The sequence below is a fragment of the Musa acuminata genome, chromosome BXJ1-11 (assembly GCF_036884655.1).
Source record: "Musa acuminata AAA Group cultivar baxijiao chromosome BXJ1-11, Cavendish_Baxijiao_AAA, whole genome shotgun sequence".
In the NCBI taxonomy this organism is placed as follows: Eukaryota; Viridiplantae; Streptophyta; class Magnoliopsida; order Zingiberales; family Musaceae; genus Musa; species Musa acuminata.
In genome coordinates, this window is record NC_088337.1 from 4,648,290 (window position 1) to 4,674,891 (window position 26,602).

Below are 26,602 nucleotides of genomic sequence, written 5' to 3' on the forward strand. Positions count from 1 at the left end.
GGTAGATGATGAAAACGAAATTTGATCCATAACCCTATAATGATTAACATACGACTAACTTTTTTACAAACAATTAATTACTTACGCAAATAGAAAGTTTAATTTTGAGAGAAATAAGGTACAACTCGAGATGAAGATGACACTTTAATATATGTATTTTTTAAATCCTCCTTGTCAAAAATAATCCATGAGTGCATATACCGATATGTGGATTAATCCATATGCACTTACATACTACGTTCAAAATAAAAAAAAAATACATTAGAGTAGAGATGTGGACGAATGCATAAATTTTCTTGAACCTTTGACTAAAATTTAATGCTCCACGATTCAAAATCCAGGATGCCGACAAAGGCATGATTAATGGTGGTCTGAAATCTATGCATTCACGGGTCACAACGAATCAATGCTATGGCTAGTGCACCAAATATATACAAGCTAAAGCTACCTAGATTGGACTAATATGATGAGGTGTGTTTCACTATTTTAATTTTTTATTATTTTATAAAATATGTTATATATATATATATATATATATATATATATATATATACAATAAAAATCTAAATATTTGGAAGTATATATGTGTAATATTGAGTTTTGGAAGGGTAATGTGCTTTGATTCTCAAAATATGGAAGGTTAGAAGCAAATTGCCGAGTTGAGTGAGAAGGTTTGAGTAATAGCAAGTAATGAGCTGCCATAAACTAACCTCCTGTGGAAGTCGCAATTACCAAACCGAGCAGGCCCAGAAATGGGCGACAAAAAGCTGCGGAAACATGTGCAGATCTCACAGTGCAATACGTACGGCGGAGATGAATGAATGTATACTTCGTCGGCGTCGTCGTCGTCGTCGTCGTCGTTGCATGCTACGGCGTAGGGGTAACGAGAGCAGGGAGAGTAACGAAACCCCATTACTCGTGGTTGTAGCAACGGCAGGTGAAGGAGGGAGAGAAAGCAGCGTGGTGAAGAGGATGACCGGTCAAACGCTGCTCCCAACGCCTCAAATCATAAGACGGTCAGTGAGACGTCCATCACCCCGATTTCCCCTCCTCCCCGCCTCACCTCCCTCCCTCATGGTGTCGTACGCCTCGCACGTGCGGACTGCGACGTCTCTGAGAGAGAAAGAGAGCTTTGTGTTGGCCGTGGACACGGCCACTGCCAGTGCTGTCCCTTCCCCCCCTACCCTTTCTCGGCCGGCACGACTCCCCATGGCTCCAACGATTGTAGCAGGGAGAGTAAAGGAGATCGGCCCCGCGACGTAGAGCACGAGGCGGAGCTCCCACTCCCACCACCAATAAACCGAGTCTCATCCCTTTTTACCCCGCTTTGTCTCTTCCCCCTCCCTTATTTAAGATGTTTCCACTGTTGCCGCTAAGACTTCTGGTCACCTCCTACGAACTCCCACTGCTACTCTGAACCCACAACCCTGTACGTCCACAAAAGAATGCTACAGTGGCTGTCGAGTGAGACGATGTCACCAACTATGCATATGGCTGTGCCCTGCAGCTCATCTTATACCTGAATAGTAATCCATCTCTCAGGCAGGAGAAGACGAAGGAAAGAATCTTAAGAGAGGGGCACATTACCCACTCAGATACCCGGCTCCATCTCTGCCTCCAATCGCAAGACAGGTAGGCGTGATGCGAGGTTCCCCCATCGACATCCATTCTCTATACGTGCTTCCATTTCTTTAGGCTTATGGATTCACCTAAGCAGATGTAATTTATTAGATGAAAAGCATATGGTTGGCTTTGAGGAATCAGTCTGTATCAAACTGATGTCATTTCTTTATGAAGGCATGCTATGTCTGTAGAGTGCATTTGGGATCCACATTATGACTCCACCTTTTTGCAATGCCATTTTGTATGATGATGATACAGTCAACTCAATCTGAATATCTAACCAAAAATGTAAAAATATTCACATTTTTTTGTAGGTCTCCTTTCTTTTTCTAGATGCAGACACAACATTGGATATAAGAAAATTTGCCCCACACAACTATGGAGGGACATAAAAAATGTGTCAAAAATGAACTAAAGCAAACACTAAACTTTACAAGTACAGAATATAATGAAGACAACAACAGTAGAAATCTTACTAGGTTTTGTCAACACTATTGCATACAAAAAGAATTATGTATAAATACACTAGTTAAACTTCTGAATATGGAAGATGAGAGTCATATACACATTCAAGAATAATATAATTGGGATTTGATGAATTGAAATAAGAAAAAAACATGAAAATTTTCTCTTGGAACCCAACCACATAAGGGTGAATGAGACTTGCATTCTACCAGTTTAAACTCTAGGGATTTCCAAGTGTGGAGAAAGATACATCTGAGAGGTAATAAAAATAGATTTAGGAATTTTATGAAGGTTTATCTTGGTTAATGCAGGAGCATGTTCTCTTAGTACATCTTTAAATCCCACTCATTCATATATAATACTTTAGTGAGTGATTGGACTCCAAATTGAAATCTATGAACATGTTTCTTAAGGAATAATGTCACTTCTTACCTCATGAAATTTCCCAATCTGTTGAGATTTTCACATAATGGTTATGATACAATCAAAGATGATCATGATAGAGATTATATTATATATAATAGGTCTCTTCTAAATTATGAAGTCTCATAATGGAAAACAGTTCTGAGAGGAAAATATGGTGAAGTGGGGGTTACAATCCCTGGAGTTGAAATGTTTTACCTTAGAGAAACTAAATCTTATCAAAATGAGCTTCATTAAAATGATGTTAGGATCATAGCAAACTAATAGGGTTTGATTTAGGTTGTCTAACAACAATTCAAAACCAAATATCAATTTTGAGAATCACAAACCCAATCAGACTCAAACTAAAACAATCTAGCAATTAAGCAAGGCAAAGGAAGCAAGATACTCAAATAAAAGGTAGACAAGGAGACAAAGATTCAAGACAAAATATCTCCAATTCTATATTTTCAGCCTCTTCCCAATGTCCCCCAGCATTCTACCAATTCAAACATCCTTTTCGCTGTTGACTAAATTACTATGCCAATATTATTATTCTTTTGGATGAAGGATTAGTTCTTAGGTCTTTTCAAGAAGCCTCCCTTGTTAGACACTCACTACTCGACATATAATTTAGAAGCACACAATTTCTCTTCAATACTTAGAAAGCATAACAAAGCTACTTAGTTGCGAGTTCAAGCTCTTAAAGAAATGCTATAGATTCTATTGTAGAAGTTTGCCATTTGGCCTCGAAATAAACTCTTAAATGAACTAATCATAAACAAGAGATCAACACATGCTATAACTTAAAGATTGCTCAAGAAGTAGCGAAACTATAAAACTTCAAAACATAGGGTCTATCGATTTTTTTTCGTAATATCATCGCAGTCCGGGGCATACATAACACAAGTGTTTGCAAGAGCCTAATGACTCTATCACCCATAATATTATCACTTCTAAAGATGTAGCTTTTGGTGTAAAAAAAAAAAATCTTTTAAATTTGTAGAGGATCGATTGAATTTTAGGGATGTTTGACTTCACTGAAATTGAATGAGGGAGGGTGCATCTAAGATGAGAGCAAAATCGAGTCGCGAATATTGTTTAAATGTATGTTGTTCTAGAGTCTACAAAATGGGACAAAAATATTACTATGTTTACGTATGTGATGGAAGAAAACAAAGAAATCCGGTTTAGAAAGAGAAGGAATTGTTTTGAAGGAAACTAATGGTAGAATTTTGTCTGAAGGTGGAGAAGTAGAAACTTCCATTTACAAGGCAATAGTTTAGAAAGGCAGTGAAACTTAGTATTTCCGAAATGTGCAAAAGCTAAATCCTGATTTATAATTCATCATTAAAAGAGAAATAATGCTCCTTACTAATTGTATGGCATCCTCAAATATTATGTTGAAGAAATCAATCATTATTAGAAGGAAGCTAAAAATCATTTGTTTGCCTAAGTATATTTAAGAGGCAAACAAGTTGAATCTTTCTTGTGTCCCATAATCATTTTTTTTTGTATTTAATGGTGATTAAATCCTTTAAAAATAGTAAAAAAAAACATGGCCATTATATACCAAAAATTATAGTAATCATGGAATTCGATACATATTTCAAAAGCAAGTACACTTAAAAATCTTCAAACAAATAAAAAATTCTTATAATATTCGTAAGCATCGCCTAACGCCATGTTTAAGTAATTTATGAAGCGAGGATTTTTTGTACATATGTCTTTTTCAATCTCACAAGCTTTGATATAAAATATATCTCTCTATAAATTTTAACATTTTTCATATATATAATTAATTATATATGTTTTTTTCATTATTTTATTACTAATTTTCATTCTTGAGTATTCCTTATGAAGCGCATACAAGTTACACGGAAGGTATGGTTCTTCGCTGTGATTGTTGCCAGTATAAGTAGGTCTTCTTAGATTGTGGAGAAGCTTTATCCCATCGGTTTCGTGATTAGGACTTTTGATCAGGCAATTTATTAAAGGTACGAAGGTGGTGCCCATAAACAATATAAGAATCCATTTAATCGTTCTAGGTGGTGGCAGTGGCGTAATAAATGCGACCAACGGAGGTCAATCATTTCATGTCACAATATCTCCATCCATATTACGCTTTTTTTACGAGCTCAATTATTTTAGTAACTCATCCCCTCCATCGCCACCACAACCACACATATTGCCTTCTCTTTTCTTTCTCCCCCCTCCTCTCCCCCTCTCTCTCTCTGTCTTCCTAAAATCAACAAAAAGAAAAGAAAATTGATGAAAGAAAAATCTCAATCCACCACAAACACAGGGATGGTGCAGGAGGAGGAGGAGGAGCTCAGATGAAGAGATCAAGGGAATACTATGAGTTCATGGGGAGAAGCTTCGCTTGCCATTATCACTGGTGTCTCTTCTTTCCCTCTCTTCTCATCTCTGACAAAATTTTCTCTTCCAGACTTCATCTGATGCATCTGAACCTTAAAGAGAGAGCGTGACCTTGAGGAGGCAGAGCCCACACACCGAACTAGGACAGCAAGAGAGAGAGAGAGAGAGAGAGAGAGAGAGAGAGAGAGGGTAACAGGCATGGAGGAGTCCCTCAAGTCCCTCTCCGTGGATTACCTCAACCTCCTCATCAACGGGCAGGCCTTCAGCGATGTCACCTTCAGCGTCGAGGGGCGCCTCGTCCACGCCCACCGCTGCGTCCTCGCCGCCCGCAGCCTTTTCTTCCGCAACCTATTCTGTGGAGCTGACCCTCCCTCGCAGAACGTTCCTTTCCTCCTCCATCACCAATCCCAGCACAGCTCGCTGTCTCTTTCTGGCGGCAGCTCCCCCCGGAGTGGCGCGTCCCCTGCGACCGGCGGCGTGATCGGGGTGAATTCCATCAGCTACGAGGTGTTCTTGGTCGTGCTGCAGTTCCTCTACAGCGGCCAGGTCTCGCTGGTGCCGCAGAAGCACGAGCTCCGCCCCGGTTGCAGCGACCGCGGCTGCTGGCACACCCATTGCACGGCCGCCGTCGACCTCGCCCTCGACACTCTCGCTGCTGCTCGGTCCTTCGGGGTCGAGCAGCTAATGCTTCTCGCTCAGGTCCGCCACAGATCTCTCTTTCTCTCTCTCTCTCTCTCTCTCTCTCTCTCGATCCGATCCCAAGTTGGTACATCTCATAGGGACTTTATTGCGGGCTCAGCCTTCATCTCCCTCGACCCCCCACCCCCCACCCCGCTCTCAAATGGAGTGGAATCTTTATTGTAGGATGAGTTCCAGTTGCTTCCTTCATCTTTTTTTTCCCTTCTCATCTTTGTTACATTTACTAGTGATGTGATGTGCTTTTCTTTCTTTTTGTGATGACATCTCCTTCCACTGTTTGCTTCGCTTCTTCTCGAATTCCTTCCCTCCTCTTACTGTGTTAACAGCACCTTTGCAGCAGTATGGCATAGTGTCATCTGTCTCCTTCAAAGCCGCATCGGACCATCTTTCACCTAGCAAAGCCATACACCAACCTACATTAGGGTTTCCCTTCCCTTTCCCAATGATGCATCCTCACTTGTCCTATTACATCCACAATCCCATTCATTTCTTGGATTGCAGGGCCTCCCCATTGCTCTTAAATCCAAACACCACCTCTCTCTCTCTCTCTCACTCCCTGTTCCTATCCCTTCTATATTTTATGCAGACAAAACCTGAATCTCCTTTCCCCACTGTTGTATACTATTGACAATCAACATTGTCATGATCAGCAGATTCCTTTTTCCTCCATTATTGTTGATGAAATGAGCTCCTAAATATTGGACACATCTTTGCTATTCTTGGGTGCAGAAGCAATTGATTAGCATAGTGGAGAATGCATCGATCGAAGACGTGATGAAGGTCTTAATCGCGTCGAGAAAGCAAGACATGCACCAGCTCTGGACCGCCTGCTCCCACCTCGTAGCCAAGTCCGGCCTCCCTCCCGAGGTGCTCGCGAAGCACCTGCCCATAGACGTCGTGGCTAAGATCGAGGAGATCCGTCTCAAGTCCTCCCTCGCCCGCTTCTCCTCCTTCGCTCACCACCAGACTCTTGAAGTCGCTGGGCCTTCCATTGAGCTCGACGACCACCACAAGATCCGCCGAATGCGCCGTGCACTCGACTCCTCCGACGTCGAGCTCGTCAAGCTGATGGTCATGGGGGAGGGCCTCAACCTCGACGATGCGCTCGCCCTCCACTACGCCGTCGAGAACTGTAGCCGGGAGGTCGTGAAGGCGCTCCTCGAACTCGGCGCAGCCGACGTCAATTGCCGTGCCGGAACCACTGGAAAGACGCCGCTCCACATAGCCGCCGAGATGGTGTGCCCTGACATGGTGGCCGTCCTCCTCGACCACCATGCCGATCCCAACGTCCGCACCGTCGACGGGGTAACTCCGCTGGACATTCTCCGAAGCCTCACTTCTGAGTTCCTGTTCAAAGGTGCTGTCCCGGGCTTATCGCACATCGAGCCGAACAAGCTTAGGCTTTGCCTCGAGCTAGTCCAGTCGGCGGCACTCGTAATGTCCCGTGAGCAGGCTTACAGTGGCGGCGGTGGCAGCCATCATCACTCGGACATCTACCCGTGATGAACCCAGAATCAGCACTTGCGGCGCAAATAGGTCAAACAGTACCATTCTTAGCCTTACATCTGAATCTGAGACTGTGGCGGCACAATTTGGGGTGCTAAATGAGTAACGAAGTCAAAGATAACAGCAGCAGGAGATCCCAAGATGGTGGTGGCAACGGCGGCACTGGCCAATCTCCCGACCGCTGCCTTGTAAGCTTGAAAGAACTTCATGTCTCACTACTATCTGTCTCATTAATTGCATCATTCTCTATCTAATCTAATATCTACTGCAAGTCAAGGGAGTCAAATTTAAAAGAGGAATCGAGGTTGTGCGGGAGAGACCATTCCATTTCCTTATCTCTCAATCACTGTGGTGTATCAGGTTCTACACAGACCATGTCGTTTTGTCGCATTAATGCGCTTGTCTAGTTGCATCTAGAAATCAATTAGTACCCTATTTGGATTGTTGGTTCTTCCTGATTCTTTTAGTGTATTGGCTTAAGAGGGAGTCGACGCGAATCAAAGTGAGCTGTGAACGACGAAGAAGACGCAGGTCATCAATCCCTTCACCTTCTGACTTCCCCCAAACCTTTATTCTCGTTTGCTTCTCTAAAGCATCATCTTCACGATCTTTTTTTTCCCTTCCCCCTGACCAATTCTCTCTCTCTCTCTATATATATATATATATATATAGACACACACACACAACACACATATGTTTAAATGCAAGTTGCTGTTCTCTTGCACTTAGTGCAGTATGCTATTTCGGTAGGTTATGTGCTGCAATAGTTAGAAACTGTAGCTTCGTGGGTTCCCCCATTCAAAGATCACTTTCACTGGGTGTGCTTGGTCTTCCTATGGTAACTTTGTTTGGATATATATGCACCGGGCAACATCCAAGTGAAGGCAATGAGATGTCTCCTCCACAACAGTTTGAGCATTTCTTTCCTGTTCCAAGGCTTTGAATGCTACACATTTCTACACACCATAGAATAGCCAAAGAGATCACTCAGCCGTAGACAAAAAGTTACTCTTGGCTTGCACGAGTGCAACACCGAGTATGCCTTGTTGTTTTACTCAAACAGTGGCAGTACTCCTCATCTTCCGTTTCAGTATCTTTTGAGGTTCAAAACAGTCTTCTCTTGGAGAAGTCTTTTCTGTACATTCTGTGTGATGAACTTATAGTATGCTCCTGTGCTGGTCTTAGCTACATCATGCCTTTTTCCTAGATGTTTCAACTTGCCCATTACTCCTTGTCGTTTGTTTTCTTCCTTTTCCAAGGTAAAGCTCCTCTCACATAAAGCCTACTCCTTTTCACCGCAAGGTTCTGTCCGCCAGAACAAGAAGAAGGAGATTCACATCAAGCATTTATCTTTGGTTCCTCCTGATTTAGAAATCTGGTGTATGAACACAGGATTCAAGTTATTGCTAGTAGTGTAAAACTAAAAGTAAACAGTGAACTATATATGATAACACTTTATGACTTCTTCTGCCATAGGTTTAATGGAAAGTGCATGTATAAATGTGTGGCCCCTAAACTATATGTCTACTTGCAACCAATTCTGTGACCTATTTCATTTTTTGTTCTGACCTTTAGTTCCTATCTTGTCATTGATCACTAGTTTCATTCCAAAGTATGCAAGAATACATTTTTAGTATTTCTTAAATTACATATGAGGGATAGTCCTATTTCTTCATAATATTGATTCTACAATACACATTCTTAATACTATAGGGATAGGCCTATAATTAATGTAATATGTGAAATCTACATCCTTAATATTTGTCCCTTTACTTTCTTTAACATGTTCTGTCTTTGAATGCCTTTTAGCTTACTAAATTTGTCAGTGCAAACAAATATTTAATGCTTTAGATGTAATATATATGTGTGTGTTTTATCTTCTTAAATTCCTCATCAGCTTTTTTTCTATATGTTATGCACCACCAGTACAAAACTATGCCGATGAGTAACACATGGTAGAAGGTGTACAATGGAGGTCATAAATGGGAAAAAAACACATAATTTCATGTCAGCATTCATTTACATAATTGATGTTGAGTTTATTCTCTTGGTTGAATCATAAATTTCTTCTAGGGTTCAATCATCTTACCTGATAACTTTTGTTTCGGCAATGATAAATCATCTGATAAATGATGTTACTAGTGTAAATGACCATTCAACTATTGACTGAAATGTCTGAAGACAATATTTATCAGATATATTAAATAGATGATTAAACAAATGAAGACTACTAGATTCCTACAAGGGAGGAAAATTACTCATTGTGTTTTCATTCATGTACTGCTATAGATAACAAGAAGTGCTATCTATTTGTGTAAGAAAGATCAAGTGATGTTTCATGCTTAGCAACATATGTTGTTTATACAGGAAATTTCTGATTTTTGTCAAAGATGATTAACCAACAGAATACCATTAGATTGACACTAAAAGGATTCTATTTGAATATTTCTTTGGCAATAAGAAAGCGCATAATTTGGGAGAATGATGAATGCAGGAAGCATATACTGCTGTTTATATAAGATTTTCTCTTCTATTAAGCATCTACATTAAGATTTTTCTCTTCTATCATTTTAGCGAAAACTACATTCGAGCGAAATCATTCGGGTAAAATCTCTGACAAATCATGCTTGTTTTAATCTCTGGATTGGTAGCTCCTCTGCATTCATTCAGGTAAAATCTACATTTTTAGAAGAATGCACACTGAATTTGAAATTGTTTAGCCCTAAAGAAACAGAAATCTATCTTAAACAAAATGAGAAGTATGACATATTGTTGCACTTGGATGACTCTTATTGCTATATGTACTTGTATGCCTATTGTGCATTTGATCATTTAATACAAAGCTAATGACAGGGATCATCATCCACTTGCATGCAGAAATAAGCATCAAAACAGGTTTGTGTTAAAAGATGATGTTACTAATTTTTGGTTCCAACATTTACTGGATGATCTCGGAAACTTTTAGTTGCAGTTCTCATCTTTATTTAGTCGTGCAATGGATAAAATCTTGAAATAGTGAGGAACAAGTACAAGTTTATCTATCTTATCACCAACTCTACAAAGTTGAGAGCCAATTTTTCAAGGCAGGAAAGTTTCATGCACTATCAGGAATTTCATGGTACTAGTAATTCTTGTTTTTTCTGTCTAATATATGTAAAATGTTCAAAAGATCCATCAATTTCTTGCTCTCAAATGATGTCTTCAATAGAATCTACCTTATGTCAAAGAAAAAAGCTAGAGGAATGGAAAACCATAAACAAGAATATATCTGTGGTTAGATCAGCAACAAACATAAAAGTCAAACAATATATAGGCAACATTTGTTACATCAAATTCATGACAAATTAGGAATTACATATTCAGATCTTGGAGATACAATTTAATTAATATATAGTGGCAATGCATGAGTACTTCTTAAACTCATCTTATTAAACATCCACAAATTTAGCGAAAAAAATTGATCGACATTATTGATGGTGGAAGAGAATGCTAAGAAAGAAATTTGACCACAAGAGAGGGAAATCAACATTGAATTTATTCATCAAACCGACGATTTGTGGAAGGCACTATTGATGGATGGAATCAAAGCATTCTATTCCTTTAATGAGATCCAAAGCAATTGTAGTGGTCGGGTTGCTCAGCAAGAAATCTTCTGATAGGAACACATGCATGCATGGATATATTCTTCTTCTTCTTCCTCCTCTATTCTCGCTTCTGTGATTGGAGAAAAGTAGAACATTGTTCCATATGATCACCTTGATATGTTCCGTCTCTCAGGAACAGATGCAGATGAGCATTTTTACTGCTTCTTTCCCTCATCACAGCTAGCATTCGACAACGACACCATCAACAGGAGAAACTATGCACTCAGACAGTGTGATCCTCGTAAATGGAGGCCGAACAAAAACCGAAGTGGACATTAGAAGGTTGAGTGCATCTTTTGGTCCACTTGCCTTCAACTTTCCTTTAACATCATGTGTGATGTTATGATCTATCAGTTGAAATGATTTCTGACATGGGGGATGATTCATTTAAGGGTAAAGATAGAAATTAATTATCCTTAGAGTTTCAAGTTGCTTGATGACTAAAGGCTAATTCATATAAATGTGATCGAAGACCAATCGAGTTCCCGCTGTTTGACCCAGACATCATGTTCCAGGTCTCCAGGGTTGATTGGCTAGAACTATGTGGGACCCGTGCGGGCTCCATATTATGAGGCGAATAACTCTGGATACGCACCGGAAGCGCGCGGCGAGGGGCACACGGGATTTCGGGTCAGTCCGTTCATCAAGCGGCTTACGTACCATACGAGCATAAACGACATCCCATGTGGCTCGGTTGCGGGCCCACTGCGCTACCCATTCACAATAAAGGTTGTCGTGTGGGTGACGTAGGACGAGTCGGGTAAGGTGTGTTTGTTGAGGGCACAACTCGTTTCATATCCCTCCCTCGTCCCTATGAGAGAGAGAGAGAGAGAGATGATGATGGGAGAGCGGCGCTCTGCTTCCCTCCGCTGCCGCTGCCCCTTATACTCGTCTCCTCCGTCATCCTCTTCCAGGTTTCCTGTTTTTCTCATCGATGAAATGCATATATCAGGAAATAGGACCGTCTACAGTCGTTTGATTTGTGCGTTCTTTGTTGGAAATTTCCCAGAATCCAGCGATCGGCACAAGGAGGGTGACGCGCCGCTCCCAATCCGGCGCATCGCCAGGGAGGGCATCGGGTAACTCCTCACGACCTCCTTCTGTCATAATATTTCTGGTATTCAGTTTGATTATGTTTAGCCGGTAATTAGTTGTTTTTCATGACTCAAAAGGTAATCCAGTAATCTAATCCTATTTGAGTGATCGAAGTAGTGGGAGCATTCAAATTTGTGGATTAGTATAGAAGATATATTTGTAATACATGTTCTCCCACTCATAGATATTGAAAAGTCCAGCTGCATTAACTGAGGTTGGCACACACGAGTACTTCCCTAGCAACAATCCTTTGACAAGAATTTGCATATTAATGTTTTTATGTAATGTCTTCTGATAGATAAGAACAAAAATTTATATTTGGTTCCTTGTGAATTACTAAACGTGTGGCATTAATGGAGAATCCACAGATACAAATTGTGGAAAATATGATCATGCTGTCCGGGGGACAAGTGGTTTGGGAAGAGGAGACAAGAACTAAAATGCTCATCTTTACAAATGAAAACAGCAAATGGCATCCTAGGCATCAACTCAAGCGTATGGTGCTTCAAATAACTTACTCCATCATTATTTATGGAAATAAGCGAGATATAACCTACTAATTTTAGCATTTATTGCGCAAATGAAAAGCCAAGTTAAAAATCTGCCTCATCACCTGCCTTGTCAATCCATCTCTCTCGTCTTTAGCTTCATTCTCAATTATCAGAGTATGAAATTCGATTCTTCTTCACATCTCCTCTTCTATCCTACATAATCCTAGCTTGTTTATAGTCCTGCTGCTAATAGTAGAATTCATACTACCATCCCTCCACCTTGTTGAGGGCTGTAGAATCTCATGATTCAATAGTTTTTTGTAATGTGAGGACTTTTGCACTTCCTATCTCTTATAGCTACACATTCTTTCTCCAAATGCAAACCCCACTAGCATAGCCCACCTCTGTTCTCCACCGATCACCCATCTTTGATCCTCCTTCATCGCACCGCCTTCACTAACCAAACTACAAGAGCATTTGATCACCTTCAATCACCACAAGTAGTCATAATTGATGTTAAAAGTGAATACCAATCACCACTACCTCTGAAAGTGGTGACCTTAGAGGCAAAATCTACCAATCCCTTCTTCAGAGTTGGAATCATTCTATCCCTTCATTTACAGTTAACACTCTTATAGGGCTTTTGTCATCTTTATTGTAATTCTTTAACACATCAATATTAATTAAAGATAGCTAGAATGAGTCTTCATTTTCCCATCCAGTTGCATTCTATTTCTCTAAGCACCATCTTCTTTCCTCTCATCCACTTCCCTCCTATCTTACCTTCAAACAAGATGTGCTTCATAAACTGTGGCCTTCCTCTCAACCAAATCTCATTTCCTTTTTTGTGACCTTTCCTTAAGCCCCACAAACTCTCCCCTGCTTGTCGATCCTTTCCTTGAAGTTGATGCTTATAATGTTTTTCTTGGGCATCACCATTATTTATAATGTGATACCAGGTGGATGTACTATTTATGTGGCTATCATGGTTGTTAAGGATTCCATTGTTGCTTCATTTGTTTTAAAACACTCTAGTGGATTCACCGTTGCATCCCTTCTCCCTCCCACCCCCTTTCTTATTAACGCTATTCTCATGGCAAAGCCAAATAGCTTCTACAACCTAGATCAGTTCTGTCCATTGTTCCTTGTCGATGATAGAGTTGGTTGTTCCAGTTCCAATCTCTGGCTTCTAGATTTTTTGCGTGACATGACCAAACCCTCAAGGATGCTTTGAAGGTGTTCTGTTTTATGGCTATCTTCAAGGGAGGAACGCAATTGAGAAACCAAGTTGATCAAGTACTTACAAAGGACTAGTACATCGATTAGGAGTGGAAAACCAAGCTCATCTAACTTCATGTATTATGGTGGTATTCTCTAATCGAGACATAATGTTAGAGGTTGCTCATGAGAGTCCCTAAAGTTTAATGACTTGAGGATTGTGATAGTATCCTAATCTTAAGACATCGGGTTCATAAAAGAAGACAGTTCTCGAGTTTATTGAACAAATTAGTCACATTAAGATCATTCCGTCAGAATAATAATGCTTGATAATGCATACTAGTTTTTAGTTTAGTGCCTGTCATTTGAAATTTGGTGCGTCTTCTATTCCACTCGAACAAAGAGTTGAACATGTAAATGGTTATGAGGGACAGGTTGAGAGAAACAACAATACCACCAAGATCTAAACTGTCAAGACCACTTTCATGTTGATGATGGCCATGGTGGCCATTGCAACCATGATGCTAGATGAGTGGTGGTGGTGGATTCATGGCTAGTTCTGAAGTATATGTAGAATGCTATGGAAACAATAGACAATCATATGGAGGGGACAATTTATGATGATAAAAACTTAGAGACCCTATACCCATTATTCATAAAACAAATGGTAATGCACCCTCCAACATGGGGCCTATAGTTGTCAAAAGGAGTGCATATTTTTGTGATTAACAAGATAAATAACAAAAGAAAAATCCATTATACTAAAGAAAAAGATAGAAGTATGCCACTTCTCTCCTTAGATAAGCTCAACAAGACCAAATGGCCAACTTAGCTCCACAACCACCTTGGTCGTTAACAATCTTTCTACAAATGCAATGTTAGTTTGCAACACAATGGGGATTTGACCCTAGACTAAATATAAAGTGACTAAAAGTTACGGTGAAGTCCTTAAGGGCCTAGTGACATAGTGTGATGTCCCTAAACAATGTTCCTAGTGGTTGATTAAGTACTATAAAATACCATGCTGTTGAAGGTGTATGCTATGGGACATGCATGGAGTGCTATCATGTTGTAGAAGTAGTGAGTAAAAAAATATGTGCAATCATGGAATTTCAAAATCTTGATGAGGTGTGAAAAACTGAAAAAAAAAAAAAAAAAAAAAAGGCAAGGAGGTTTCCCGAGGATAACAAGTGCAACGTCATTCATGTGTAGGGATCTAAACAAAGGTGAGCAATTATAGATTAAGATGCATAAGCAAGAACTACATTGATGAATGAAACACATTGACTTGGGTTATTAGGGAGTCTGGAATTATAACAGGATGGAGTTCTTTGATATGAAAGAGTGTTATGACATTGAATCTGAATCCTTCAACTCATGCAGGTTAGCTGAAATTGAGGATATAGGACTTAATTTGCAGCAATTTAAACTTTTAAGCATACCTTGGATGATATGTGGAGATTTTAATGTTACTAAAATTAAAAGAATAATATTACCAGAGAATTAAAATAATAAAGACAAGAAGGGCGGAGAAGGGAAAGAGATTGACAGGAGAAACAATTGCATCTTTTATTATAGTCTATGCTTTTATGACAAAGGTTTCTGTAGAAGGTGATGATTGAATCAAATTCAAATTCTTGAAAAGTATGGTTTCTAATATATTCCTATCATTCGTAGCTGAAGCGTTCAATATGACTGTACTATTGTAGAAGACTCCACATGAATTTTGGGTTTTCTTGTTAGTGGGCCAATGGCAATATCTGCAGATGAGCCCACATGAGATTTATGTCTTCTTGATCTCTACTCTATTACAATATGTTTGTGTCACACGCACGAGTACTCAATAGTTGAACTTATTCCATGGTCTAGCATTGGAATTGTTAAAGAGGTTAAATAGTCGTTGACAATCTAAATGAACCCAGATGTTGGCTCATCTAAATGAACCCTTTATTGTGCCTTCTTTGGTACGCCATAAATCACTCAGCATTCCATTTGCATTGGATTGTAGGATTTCCTGGTTTAATAGCTTGCATTTTTTTCACTAATTGTCCTTGTCGATTTTTGATGATATAATGTCTCTGCAATCACATTGCTGATACCGAAAGAATTATCATGTTTTGACTAGTCATACTCTTCTCACTGAAGAGGTCTGCCATCGTTATCTCGGAAGTAGAATGATGACGTCTTTGATCTTTAGACATTCCAATGGCTTTATTTCATGAAGCAAAAGGTTGCAACCGATGGTTGTGAAATAGATAGTCATTACGGTGATCCCAAACAGCTACAAGGAATTTGCAGTGAGAACTCCCAACTTATTAGATGATAGACTTTATTTCCCGAAGTCTATGGTTTTACCTTCCAAGCGATCCAAGAGATTTGAGTTCTACAATTTATCATCATTACAAACATTTATAACGTATTCTATTAGATGATAAATCACCATCATTTCTTTTAAGCTTTTGCAGCTAAACCATGCAAACCTAATAAAGGCCACACAATTTGCCTTCTTTTCCCTCCTGCAAACACATCAAAAAGCCCAGGAAAATTGATAGGCAACATAGTTTGCCTTCTTTTCTCTGCTGCAAAGCCTAAGAGAATTGACCTCCATTAGTGGGAAAGGATGTCCATGACCCCCAACACAAGACATACTTTGTAATGACAAAGGACTACTTATTCATGAATTTCGGCATATTCGTATTTGAAATCATTCTAAATTATAGATTTGAATGTTTATTTCTCCTAACAATATCTGCCCTTTCCTGAACTCAACTTAAAAACTTAAATTGTCGCACTAATTTTAGATCTAAGCAACAGATATTTTAATTTGGGTGTATCAGTTGAAAAGAATTCCGGGGTCCCTCCCAGGAACACTGATTGCGTGGTCTTCTCTGTAGGGGCGGGCGGCTCAAAGGATCGGAGTGTCGGCTGATACTATTCTTATAGAAAGATCAAAAGATAACGTGTCCTTCTTCCTGAAGCAAACAGGGAGAAAGAAATGTGGGGCGGCAGCCATGGGAGACACGAGGGGAGGTAAGAACGATTCTTTCATCTCTTTTCTTCCCTCTCTGTGTCAGGCCAAAAAGACCGGTGGGGGCGGCGAGGTGGAGCCCCGCAGGTCACCCTCTTTTCGCCGACCAGACCTAACCGGGCCCCAATACCCACGCATTATATCTCATCCTTTGTCATTTGTCCGGTGGAGACCCGCGTGTCTCGATGGAGCCAGGAAACAGCAGTTTCTTTGCCGACACGGCACCGTGACTCGGGGCTCTTGAGGACCATCTCCTTTATGTGGTGGGGAGACATGTTCCCTGTCTCGGCCCAGAAAGAGGAGCGGCAGCCTCCACTATCTCTTGTTGCGTTGGATGGCGAGGACGGGTCTTTTCATTTGCAGTAGCTCGCCTTCATCACGACCGTTCGTTCCTCTTGCGACCGGATCCCATGATATATTTATTATATATTTAAAATCGCAAGACGCAGTCGTCCATCCATCGCTTATCGCAAAGGATGTGAATTGCATGACAAAGGTCTAATGTGCAGCGACTATGCAGTGTCCATAATATATATGGAAAGAGTAAACTATTTCGAATATTAAAAAATAATTAGAACATGATTATTTTATAAATATCTGATATATCTATATATTGATATATAGTAGGGAAAATTTTATTACCCTAATCCAATATAGCATAACATCCATTGCAAGGCAAAAGAGAAAATAGTTATGTAAATGAACCTTCTACCAGTACATTATTTGTTAGTAAAGAGTCAGTTTGATAACTCAATTGCTGGCCATCTAAGTTGCAAAGAAATAATTTATCATAACATCAAAACTCATCCCATTAAGGCACAAATGTATTGCATGCTGCCTTCTAAATTCTTCTCGACCAATATTGCGTAGATGCTTGTCGTTGTTGTCATTATTATAAGCTCACCATGATGGTCTTGTTTCCTTTTTCTTCTAAAAGTGAATATATTATTTTCTAATAATATTACAATGTTAACCTATTACATTAGAGTAGAACAAAAAACAAAGATTAGAGGAATAGTGGGAAGACTACATCTTGGCTTTACAAACATGAGCGTACCATCAAAATCCTGAGATATGCTAAAGCGGCGAATTTCCTCTTTCAAAACAATTCGCATCATGATTTATATCCACTCTTAATTCATCTTCTCTCAAAATATTAGATTATCAAAATCTTTACAATTTTTTTTCTTATTTTCATGGCCTATTTGATAAATTCATAAATCCATTTAATAAAAAGATTACGAAACTTACCTTTAAAGTATCATGACAATAACACTCCCAAGAAAGTTTGCCACAAGTTCTTTTAATGAATGTTTTTTCCTTTAGAAAAATTCATATATATATATATATATATATATATATATATATATATATATATATATATATATATATATATATATATATATATATATATATATATATATATATATATATATGATTTCTCGAGTCACAAGAATATTATGATATATGTTTAGTGCAACTAAAACGTACATATTATTTTGATATAAGCAAGAAACATTCCATTTTATTAATTAACAACTTTAGCTGAAAACCTTAACTAAATATTACACATTAAATGGTCTTGACAACTCTCCTAAAACAAGCAAGAATTTGATCCCTGTTCTATCATCACCGTGAAGAACAGTACATGATGATCACATGGCTTTGATTATTGTTTCAATTTTCAAGCTTCTATTGTAATAAGTGTATCTAAAAATTATCTTGCTGAGTTTTCGGAAGTAGAAAAGAATGCAGAAATGTGACGAGTAATCACACATACACAAAGTGCCAATATCCTGCGTATCATGGGACAAAAAGATAATTCAGTGGCACATCCAGAGACTCGCAAATACAAGAATCCCATCCCCACCACCAAAGCGGAGATAGACATCATCATCTTCCCACATCAACTCCAGTCACAGATGGCTACGTCAGTCACACCTCCACAAGGGAAAAATAAAACAAGGGGCTATACCCACTCTTAAACTAAGCATCGAAACCGTAGAAGGCAGAATCTCTTCTTCTTGGAGCTCCTCCAAGCTTTGCCGTCCATCTTCCTTCCCCACGACAAGAACTTCCTTCCTTGCAGCCTTTCCCATTCCAATCAGATCATAGGAAGGAAGAAAGCCACCCGCCTGTTCCGCTCTTCGTTTCATGCTCCGGCCATGGTTCAGAGAAAGATCGGGCACCTCTCCTCCCTTCAGCAACGAGGATCGAGTGCCAAGGAAGGAGGAGAGACCAAGATGCGGCTGAACAAGGAGACACCGCGGGTCATGCCGAATTATATGAAGCCCACAACCAGTTCGGACGCCAGGAAGGAGCAGCGGCAGGTGACTCGTGATCCCACCGCCGCTACTGATGGGAAAAGAAGCAAGAAGAGTTCGAATCGGTTGAGCCAGGCAAGTGTTTGTCCGTCTTCTCAAGCCGGGCCGAAACCTGCAAGAGCCTTGAGAAGGAAGCTTAGTTCGAAGCTACTGAGGCTTTCGTCGAAGAGGAACTTCGCAGTTCATCCATGTCCCCGGCCGAAAGTGAACAGGGCGACCTGCTCGTCGACTCTCAAGGATTTGAAGTTTCCGAAGGCTTTGGAGCTTCGCCCTGGAGGCACCGAAGCCGAGGGCACCTCTGTCGCGAAGGTCTGCCCTTACAAGTACTGCTCTCTGAATGGCCACTGGCATGCCGATCTGCCTCCTCTCAAGTGCTTCTTGGCGTCGCGGCGGAAGATGCTCAAAGCCCAAAAGTGCATGAAGCAGAAAGGGGTTTCTCCGTTCAGAAGACAGGGCTCGAGGAAGGACTCGAAGCAGATGGATACAGGACAAGCAGCCGTCAAGCTTTCTTCCCTGATCGAAGAAATAGGCAGTGATTACTTCGTCGAGATCTATGTGAAACAGGGTGACATGGAATGTTTCAAGCACGAGGAAGATGGTAAGAGAAATCTCGAGGATGTAATCTTGGAAGGCGATGTCGACCAAAGCAGTGACCTTTCGGTTGATGATTTGGAGGTCTCGATGAACTTTCTCGAGTACGAGAGTTGTGATCAGGAAGATAGAGCTGCCAAAGAGGAATTCCCAAGCTCGACTACAGAGGAATGTTGGGCAAGCGCTGGAACGGGCAAAGACAGCCAGGATCATGCAGAGGTTTCCGAGTCCTCCGAGATCGAATTGGAGGAAGATGTGGATCCATTTGCTGATGACAAGAGTTCTTTCTCCGATGATGAACTGGGTCCGATACTAGGAATGCTATTCGAGAACGAGTTTTACACTGATCAGTCCGAGGCAGAGGCGTGCCATGAAGAATGCTCGAGAGCACCGGAACCTGAATCACTGCAGGAGAATGGCAACGGTGGATCACAGGACAGTGCCATTAATTCAGATAAAGCAGTTTCGATTGATATCAAAGAGGCCGAGACAAGTTCGCTGCTACAAGTCCATGTTCCTTGTGCCGATCAAGATGATGATATCGAAGAAGACCATCAAATCCAATCAGAACCAGAAGAAGCTGAGAGCAATGACCGCAGCACCGATGACGCTGAGCTTACTCCAATCACCATCAGTAATACTGAATTCAACAGGTCTATCGATGATGATGATGATGGTGATCCGAATGCGAGAACGAATACCACAAGGAAGAGAACAGACGAGGAGATGGAGGAGACGAGTGGGTTCAATCCACGGCCACCCAACTTTCTGCCGGAGGAGCCTGACCCAGAAGCAGAGAAGGTGGATCTCCGGCACCAGATGATGGATGAAAGAAAGAACTCCGAGGAGTGGATGATAGACTATGCACTCCAACAGGCAGTGACAAAGCTGGCTCCGGCAAGGCGGCAGAAAGTGGCACTGCTTGTGGAAGCTTTTGAGACAGTGATTCCACTCTCCGTGTGTGATAAGCCCCTCAGACATGCCACCCAAAGCTTCTCCGGTCCAAGGACAATGCAAGCTTGTAGCTAATCTGCTAAGAGGTAAGAAGAATTACTGATACTTACTTTCTCGATCATGTTCATCCCTTCTGAAACATGGTGGTTGTCTCAAATGTGTGCTTGGAGCTGACCTCCTGGTCTAAATGACAAAGAAGGGCGCTTACATAACCTTCAGCTCAGAGAGCTTCTCTAGAGCAATAGTGTATTCTAAGAATAAACTGCAGCAAGTATCTGCAGATCAAGTAGTACTGAACTGTAGATAAAGAGTGCCTTTAACATAGATCACTACCATCATGACTGCTCTGGGTTGTTGTTCATAGGGAAGTTGTATTGCATGAAGAACTACTTGTGTAGAAGATTGAATGCGTAAGCTACTCCAGCTATTTATGAGAGTGGTTGTGAAAGATTTTATTTTGTGTGCTTGATATATGTATGTTGCTGATTCACTTATGCACATAGATTCTCTCACTGGTACTTTTGCCCCTGTGAGTGATGCAAGTAGAAAGAGGTCAAAGATGAATTCTATGTGCATTTGTTCAATGGCCAGACACAACCAGCTAGATCATTTGAGAAGGCTAAACCTTGTTGAAGTTATTACAACATATTAATGCTATAGGAGGAGAAATTTCAACCTACTTCTTGAGTGATCTACATCACATTTTTGTTGAACAGATATACTCCTTGAAGTGAATCATCTCCATTCTTTTTTTACTCTTGCACTATATAATCTCTTTCATTTGTTCTTAGTAGCCACCCTAAATCTTTTGGCTTGTTTGTGTGATATGAAAGTAATGGATCCTATTATATCCATCCAAACATTTTCATCACCTTTGGACCAATAGGCTATTGGTGGTCACTATCCTCATGAGTGTTGGACCAGTATGGTAAAGGTTAATTAGCATTATATCATACTCCCACTTGCCCCTTATTTTTTAAGAATGAGAAAGATGTTTTTCGAGTTTAAATTTGTTCATTTGGAATAAGAATATATTTTTTTTTCTTTATATTTCCTTACATCATTCCTTAAGTTTCCATAGCGAAGAGTACGAGATAAATCAGATTAATTTTTTTAATTAAAAATTAAAAAAAAACTATTTGAAACACTTAGGGTTAGACCCAATGAGACTATGCAAGAGATCCTCAAAAGGATTCAAATTTTTATTTTTATTGATATTCCATGGAATTAAATCCAAATTTATAATAATTTATTATTCTTTTGATCCAATGAGCCCAAATTGAGCTAAAAAGACAGAAAGTATGTAATTTCTTTTTGCAAAATTTTTAATAGTTCATATTCAAAACAGCAGAAGCTTGAGAAGGGATTGTAGTATATAAAAGGAAGACTAAAACTAATCCACACACACACACCTTAAGAATACATGAAAGAAGAGACAGTGATGGACAGTGTCAGTATGTCTTTTGTCTGCCTACCATGAATCAACGTGATGATGTTTCAGTCATGATAAGTAGACATTTTGGTACAAAATGCAGGAGAGTTAGATACCTACTGCAGTTAATAATATTCATGTGGATTAAAATGCTGTGTAAAAAAAAGCTGGGTTCTCATGAAGTTTCCAAGGTGAGTTAGAGTCCTCAACAGAGGATTAATTATATGTAACCTTATATGTAATTATTTTATTTTTAATATCTTAATTTTTTATATTTTTAAAAATTATATTAGGATCATTATATTTATGAAAATAAAATATTTAATTTATTTTTACTCGTATCATTAATTCTACTGACGAAAATAACGTGAGCACAAACTAATTCTGTTTCACTTCAATTTACTATCGATAACGTCGTCGTGAGAAGAAATAAAATTAAATATTTTATTTTTATAAATATAAAAATTCTATTATAATTTTTAAAAATATAAAAATAAATATACTAAATATAGTTAATTACAAGAGAGTAATATATAATTAATCCCCGACAAAATCTATGGACTATGGTTTGAGATCTCTCCCCATCGTGACCTCTAAATCAACCTTATCCAACACACTGCATCACGGATATATGTATATGAGAAAGTGTCGGTGTAGGCACAGTTCCAAAGAAAAAAGAAACAATATTGCGAAACAAGAATTATTATCGGTATGTTAATTGATTGTTGATCTCTAAATTTTATTTCTTGGATCGACCTTTTCCATCATGCGACTAAGATTAATAGGACCAAAATCACATGATAGCAAAGAGAGAAAGCATCTGATCATTCAATTTTCCGAAGATTTGTGATTTGAGAAGGGCAAAAAATGATTTATGTACATGAACAAGAACGGAACAGTTCACGTGAAATGAAACCAAACTACGAACAAGAGGAAGAGGAAGAAGCAAGTGTTCGAATCAATCGTAGCGCTTGCACCTCCATGCTGAGATGGAGTAGAGCGATCGATCTTGCCAGCACACCATGAAGCACCCGTTCTCGTCCTTCACCTTGTAGCCGTCGCAGCCAAAGCTGTGCAGCAGCCTCCTGGCCGGCAGCGCGTAGTAGCTCAGTGGCACCATGCCGAACCCCGCCGAGTCCATCCGCTGCGCCCACTTCTGTAGCTTCTCGTGCCGCTCCTTCCTCTCCCATCCCTCGCACGCTATGATGTTCTTGATCTCCTCCCCCAGCAGCATCTTCTCCACCCTCCGCCGCTCGATGGACTGCCTCGGCACTGTGGAGTCCAGGCAGTCGAACATGGCGGCGTAGTAGAAGAGCGCCTCCACGAACCGCTCGCTCAGCGCCGGCGCATTGTGGTTGGCCTCCTGCTCCGTCACCACCATGAGCTTGGGCGACAGACCCCACAGCGACGCCAGGAAGCTGTCCATCCTCGCCGGTGATGATGCCGACGCGAAGGGCGACGACAATGCCGACTCCACGCTCGAGCTGTGTCCGTTGGCGGCGTGATCCTTGTCCAGGAATTCGCCTAAGTTTAGCTGGCTGATCGGCGCGACTCTTTGGGCCTTCCGCGGGTCGCTGGCGCTGTCGTTGCTTGCGAGCAAGGAATGCAGTTGGAGGACCGAGCTGATGGCCAATGCCTCCCCGGTCTTGACCCGGAGGCTCTCGACGTCGAGGTTGTCCAACCTGCTCACCACGGCGTTGAATTGAAATGGGATGTCGAGCCGCTCGGCCTCCTCAGAGAGGCGCACCGCCGTGCGGTTGAGCAGCTCCCTGTGCTCGTGTACGCCGGTGATCTTCAGGTGCGGCGGGTCCTCCGGCCGCGCCCGGAGGCCTTGGAGCAGGGAGATCCACTGGGTGGCGTCGGACGCATTGAGGTCGACGATGTGGACCACCCGCTCGCCCTCCATCGCCTCCATGATCGCCTGGTTGGTGACGACGAAAGCCAGGCGGAGGAAGGGGCAGAGGTCGAGGAAGTGGCGGCGGGCGGCCGCGGCGTCCGCAAGGGGGAGGAGGACGGTGCGGGTGGAGTCGAGGGCGTGGTACAGGCCCGGCCACAGGCGGAGGGCGCGGCGGGCGAGGGCCTCGGTGAAGTGAGAGGCGATGCGCTGCATGGCGTCGCCGTCGGGGGCAGCGAGCAGAGCGATCTGCTCGAGGAAGGCGTTGGCGCGGTCGAGGCTGCCGGCGGCGACGTGGTTGGCGCAGTTGAGGAGGAGGTGGATGAGGCAGAGGCCGCGCTCGTCGGACTTCAGCTCCCGCAACCACGGGGCGTATGGTGGGAGGGGAGGAGGGGAGAGCGACATCAGGGAAAAGGTCTTGAGAGGGGACGAAGTCACCGACGACGACCCCTCGTCTCGGGCAACGTTGGCCGTCAAAGGCGTCATCGCCGCCCGCTTCTCCTTCTCCAGCGAGGCCGCCGTCGACAGTACAGCACTGATAGCAAACAAAGGAGCAGCAGACGGGGCTCCCAGCCAGGAAGCAACTGCTACAAGCTAAAAGAGAGGAAGGCTAGCTAGGTAGCAGCAAGACAGAGGAGAGCCCCGGAACAGGCAGACAACCTTGAGAAGAAGCAGTCGACAAGGGCGAGAGCCCAAAAAGAACAAACACAGAAGACCTCAAGGATGGTTTTAGTTCATCAGGAGCATTGACGTCCCCATCAACCCCTCCTGCAACGGATCCAAAAGCTCGCCACCTGAGATGTTAGGAAGGCGTCTCCCTCTCCCTTTCTCTCTCCCTCTATCTGTTCAAGATTTGCCGAGATATGCAACGACTCCAGCGCTCCGAGCCTCCCAAGACTGTCGACCATCCATCCTCCACGAAAGCCAAAGCAGGGCGTGATCTAGCGACCGACAAAAGCGAAGCCTTTTGTCCGCCTCGCGTCGGTGTCCTCATCGGGCAGGCTCGCCTACCCTCTCCGCTCCTTCCACCACGCTAATTGCGACTCGAGTTCGGAGGTTTGTCGGGGAGCGAGCGAATAAGTACGCAGCGTCTTTATTCCTTCGCCGCGCAAGCCGCCAAGGGCGCCTCAACAAAACAAAACACCACTCTCCTTGTGCTTTTGTCTCTTCTCCGGGGAGGAGGAAGTGTGTGGGGGACGTGCATGGAGGCCCTCCGTGGGGATGCCTCCAAACCCCCTCCCCTTTGTCTTGCAGCGAACGGCATGGCCACCCGCCCTGTCTTCATCTGGTGAGGATGAGGCCATCGGGACAAGGACGCTTGGGGGTGGCGACGAAGGTGGAGAAGAGAGTGGGTTTGGTCCTTGTCATGGCGCCATTGTTCCCACTTCTTCAACCATTCTCATATTTCTATCTTCTAACCATGAAAGAACGAAACACAAACTTACGCCTTCCTTCTCATTTCTATCTCCTACCATGAAACAAAGAGAGGAAGCCATCATAAGAATCCCTTCTCTTTTTTTCCTTTTCTTTATCCTTGATGATAATATATCTCATCTTCACTATTTATTCTTTTCTTTTAGAAAATTTGGAGTAGCAGTGATGAATTAAAGCATCTGTAATCTCATTGAATAAGCTGCCTTGATTTTTTTGAATTAGAAGAAAGTTTTATTACATGTATGAAACATTCAATTAGAATCTCAGATCTATCATTTGTGTAATAATATTATTCTATTATTTTGCTAACTAAACAATTTGTGAGCATTAGTCTTTTTCAATTTAATGTAGTGCACTATTGATTCAACCCAAATAACTGTGAAAAGGAATGACTTATTATAAATTGATGAAAATGATTTATTTAAAATTATTTATTTTTTACATATAAAGAAAAATATTTGTAATAATTGACGAAGAATATATAGATAGGTCCATATGCTATATTCTCATTCTTAAGGTTTAAGACGATTCGTTTGGTATAATATCAAATTTAATGTGAGATCTGAATAACCAGATCAATACATTGGCGAGTATACTATGTGATCGACATGATAACACAATTATAATGCTTGATAATTCGAATAATATTTTATGATCGAGCAACATCGGATAATTTTCATAAGATAATAATCATAAATTTACTCCCCACATAGAATCGGTGATTTTAAAATCTATTTATAAAATAATTTCGCTTATGTTGACTAAACAAAGGACACTATAAACTCGATATTACCGTTTGAATTCTCTTGACTTACAACAAGCTCATACCGCTTGAATTGCTCGAGATATCGAACAATCAAAATTTAGTTTAACATTAATAGATACTTAGTATTACCGTTGAGAGCATAATTAAAATGAGTGAGTTCGAACTTGGAAGTGAAATTTGTAGTCCAAAATTGTACTAATCTACTAATGAATTAATTATTCCTAACATCAATCGAACTTATTTGTCAACCAAATGACAGACTCATCCTACTCTTTCTCAATCGTCGCTATATATTCAATATATTCCACTATAAAATAACAGTTTGTCCCATTTATTTTTCCATTTCACCCATCAACATTCAATAAAAATCCCACTTTTGTTTCCTTGTCAACAATTTCTTGAGTTAGCCTTTGAGAGTTGATTTGGATGCCATTACTACAAATCTTAGTGTTGTCTGTGTTTATTTATTTTTCATTATACACAATAGAGTTTGATCAATAATATATATATATATATATATATGTATATATAATAGGGAAATAATAGGATTATTATTGTTGATGGATTGTAACCTTTTAAATAATCTCTTGTTATTTTTCATTAATGAAACATGAAGATGAATGAAAAGGGAAAGAAGAGATATAGCACATGCTAAGT

The 26,602-nt window shown here is 41.0% G+C and overlaps 2 protein-coding genes, 1 long non-coding RNA gene and 1 pseudogene across 3 annotated transcripts; 3 read left to right on the plus strand and 1 right to left on the minus strand.

Annotated features, from left to right (window-relative positions):
- Nucleotides 1–4,633: 4,633 nt before the first annotated feature.
- Nucleotides 4,634–7,525, plus strand: LOC135596971 (BTB/POZ domain and ankyrin repeat-containing protein NPR5-like; annotated as a pseudogene).
- Nucleotides 7,526–11,488: 3,963 nt separating this feature from the next.
- Nucleotides 11,489–17,024, plus strand: LOC135596565 (uncharacterized). Its single transcript, XR_010480963.1, has 3 exons — nt 11,489–11,632; nt 11,728–11,797; nt 16,417–17,024. It is a non-coding gene; the product is annotated as an uncharacterized LOC135596565 (long non-coding RNA).
- Nucleotides 17,025–18,413: 1,389 nt separating this feature from the next.
- On the plus strand, nt 18,414–20,874 carry LOC135596972 (calmodulin binding protein PICBP-like). The gene has a single exon (XM_065089315.1). It carries the CDS (start codon nt 18,716–18,718, stop codon nt 20,492–20,494), a length of 1,779 nt encoding a protein of 592 aa, XP_064945387.1. The 5' UTR covers nt 18,414–18,715; the 3' UTR covers nt 20,495–20,874.
- A 1,798-nt stretch (nt 20,875–22,672) lies between these two features.
- On the minus strand, nt 22,673–24,788 carry LOC135596973 (scarecrow-like protein 3). Its single transcript, XM_065089316.1, has one exon. It carries the CDS (start codon nt 24,229–24,231, stop codon nt 22,810–22,812), a length of 1,422 nt encoding a protein of 473 aa, XP_064945388.1. The 5' UTR covers nt 24,232–24,788; the 3' UTR covers nt 22,673–22,809.
- Nucleotides 24,789–26,602: the final 1,814 nt, after the last annotated feature.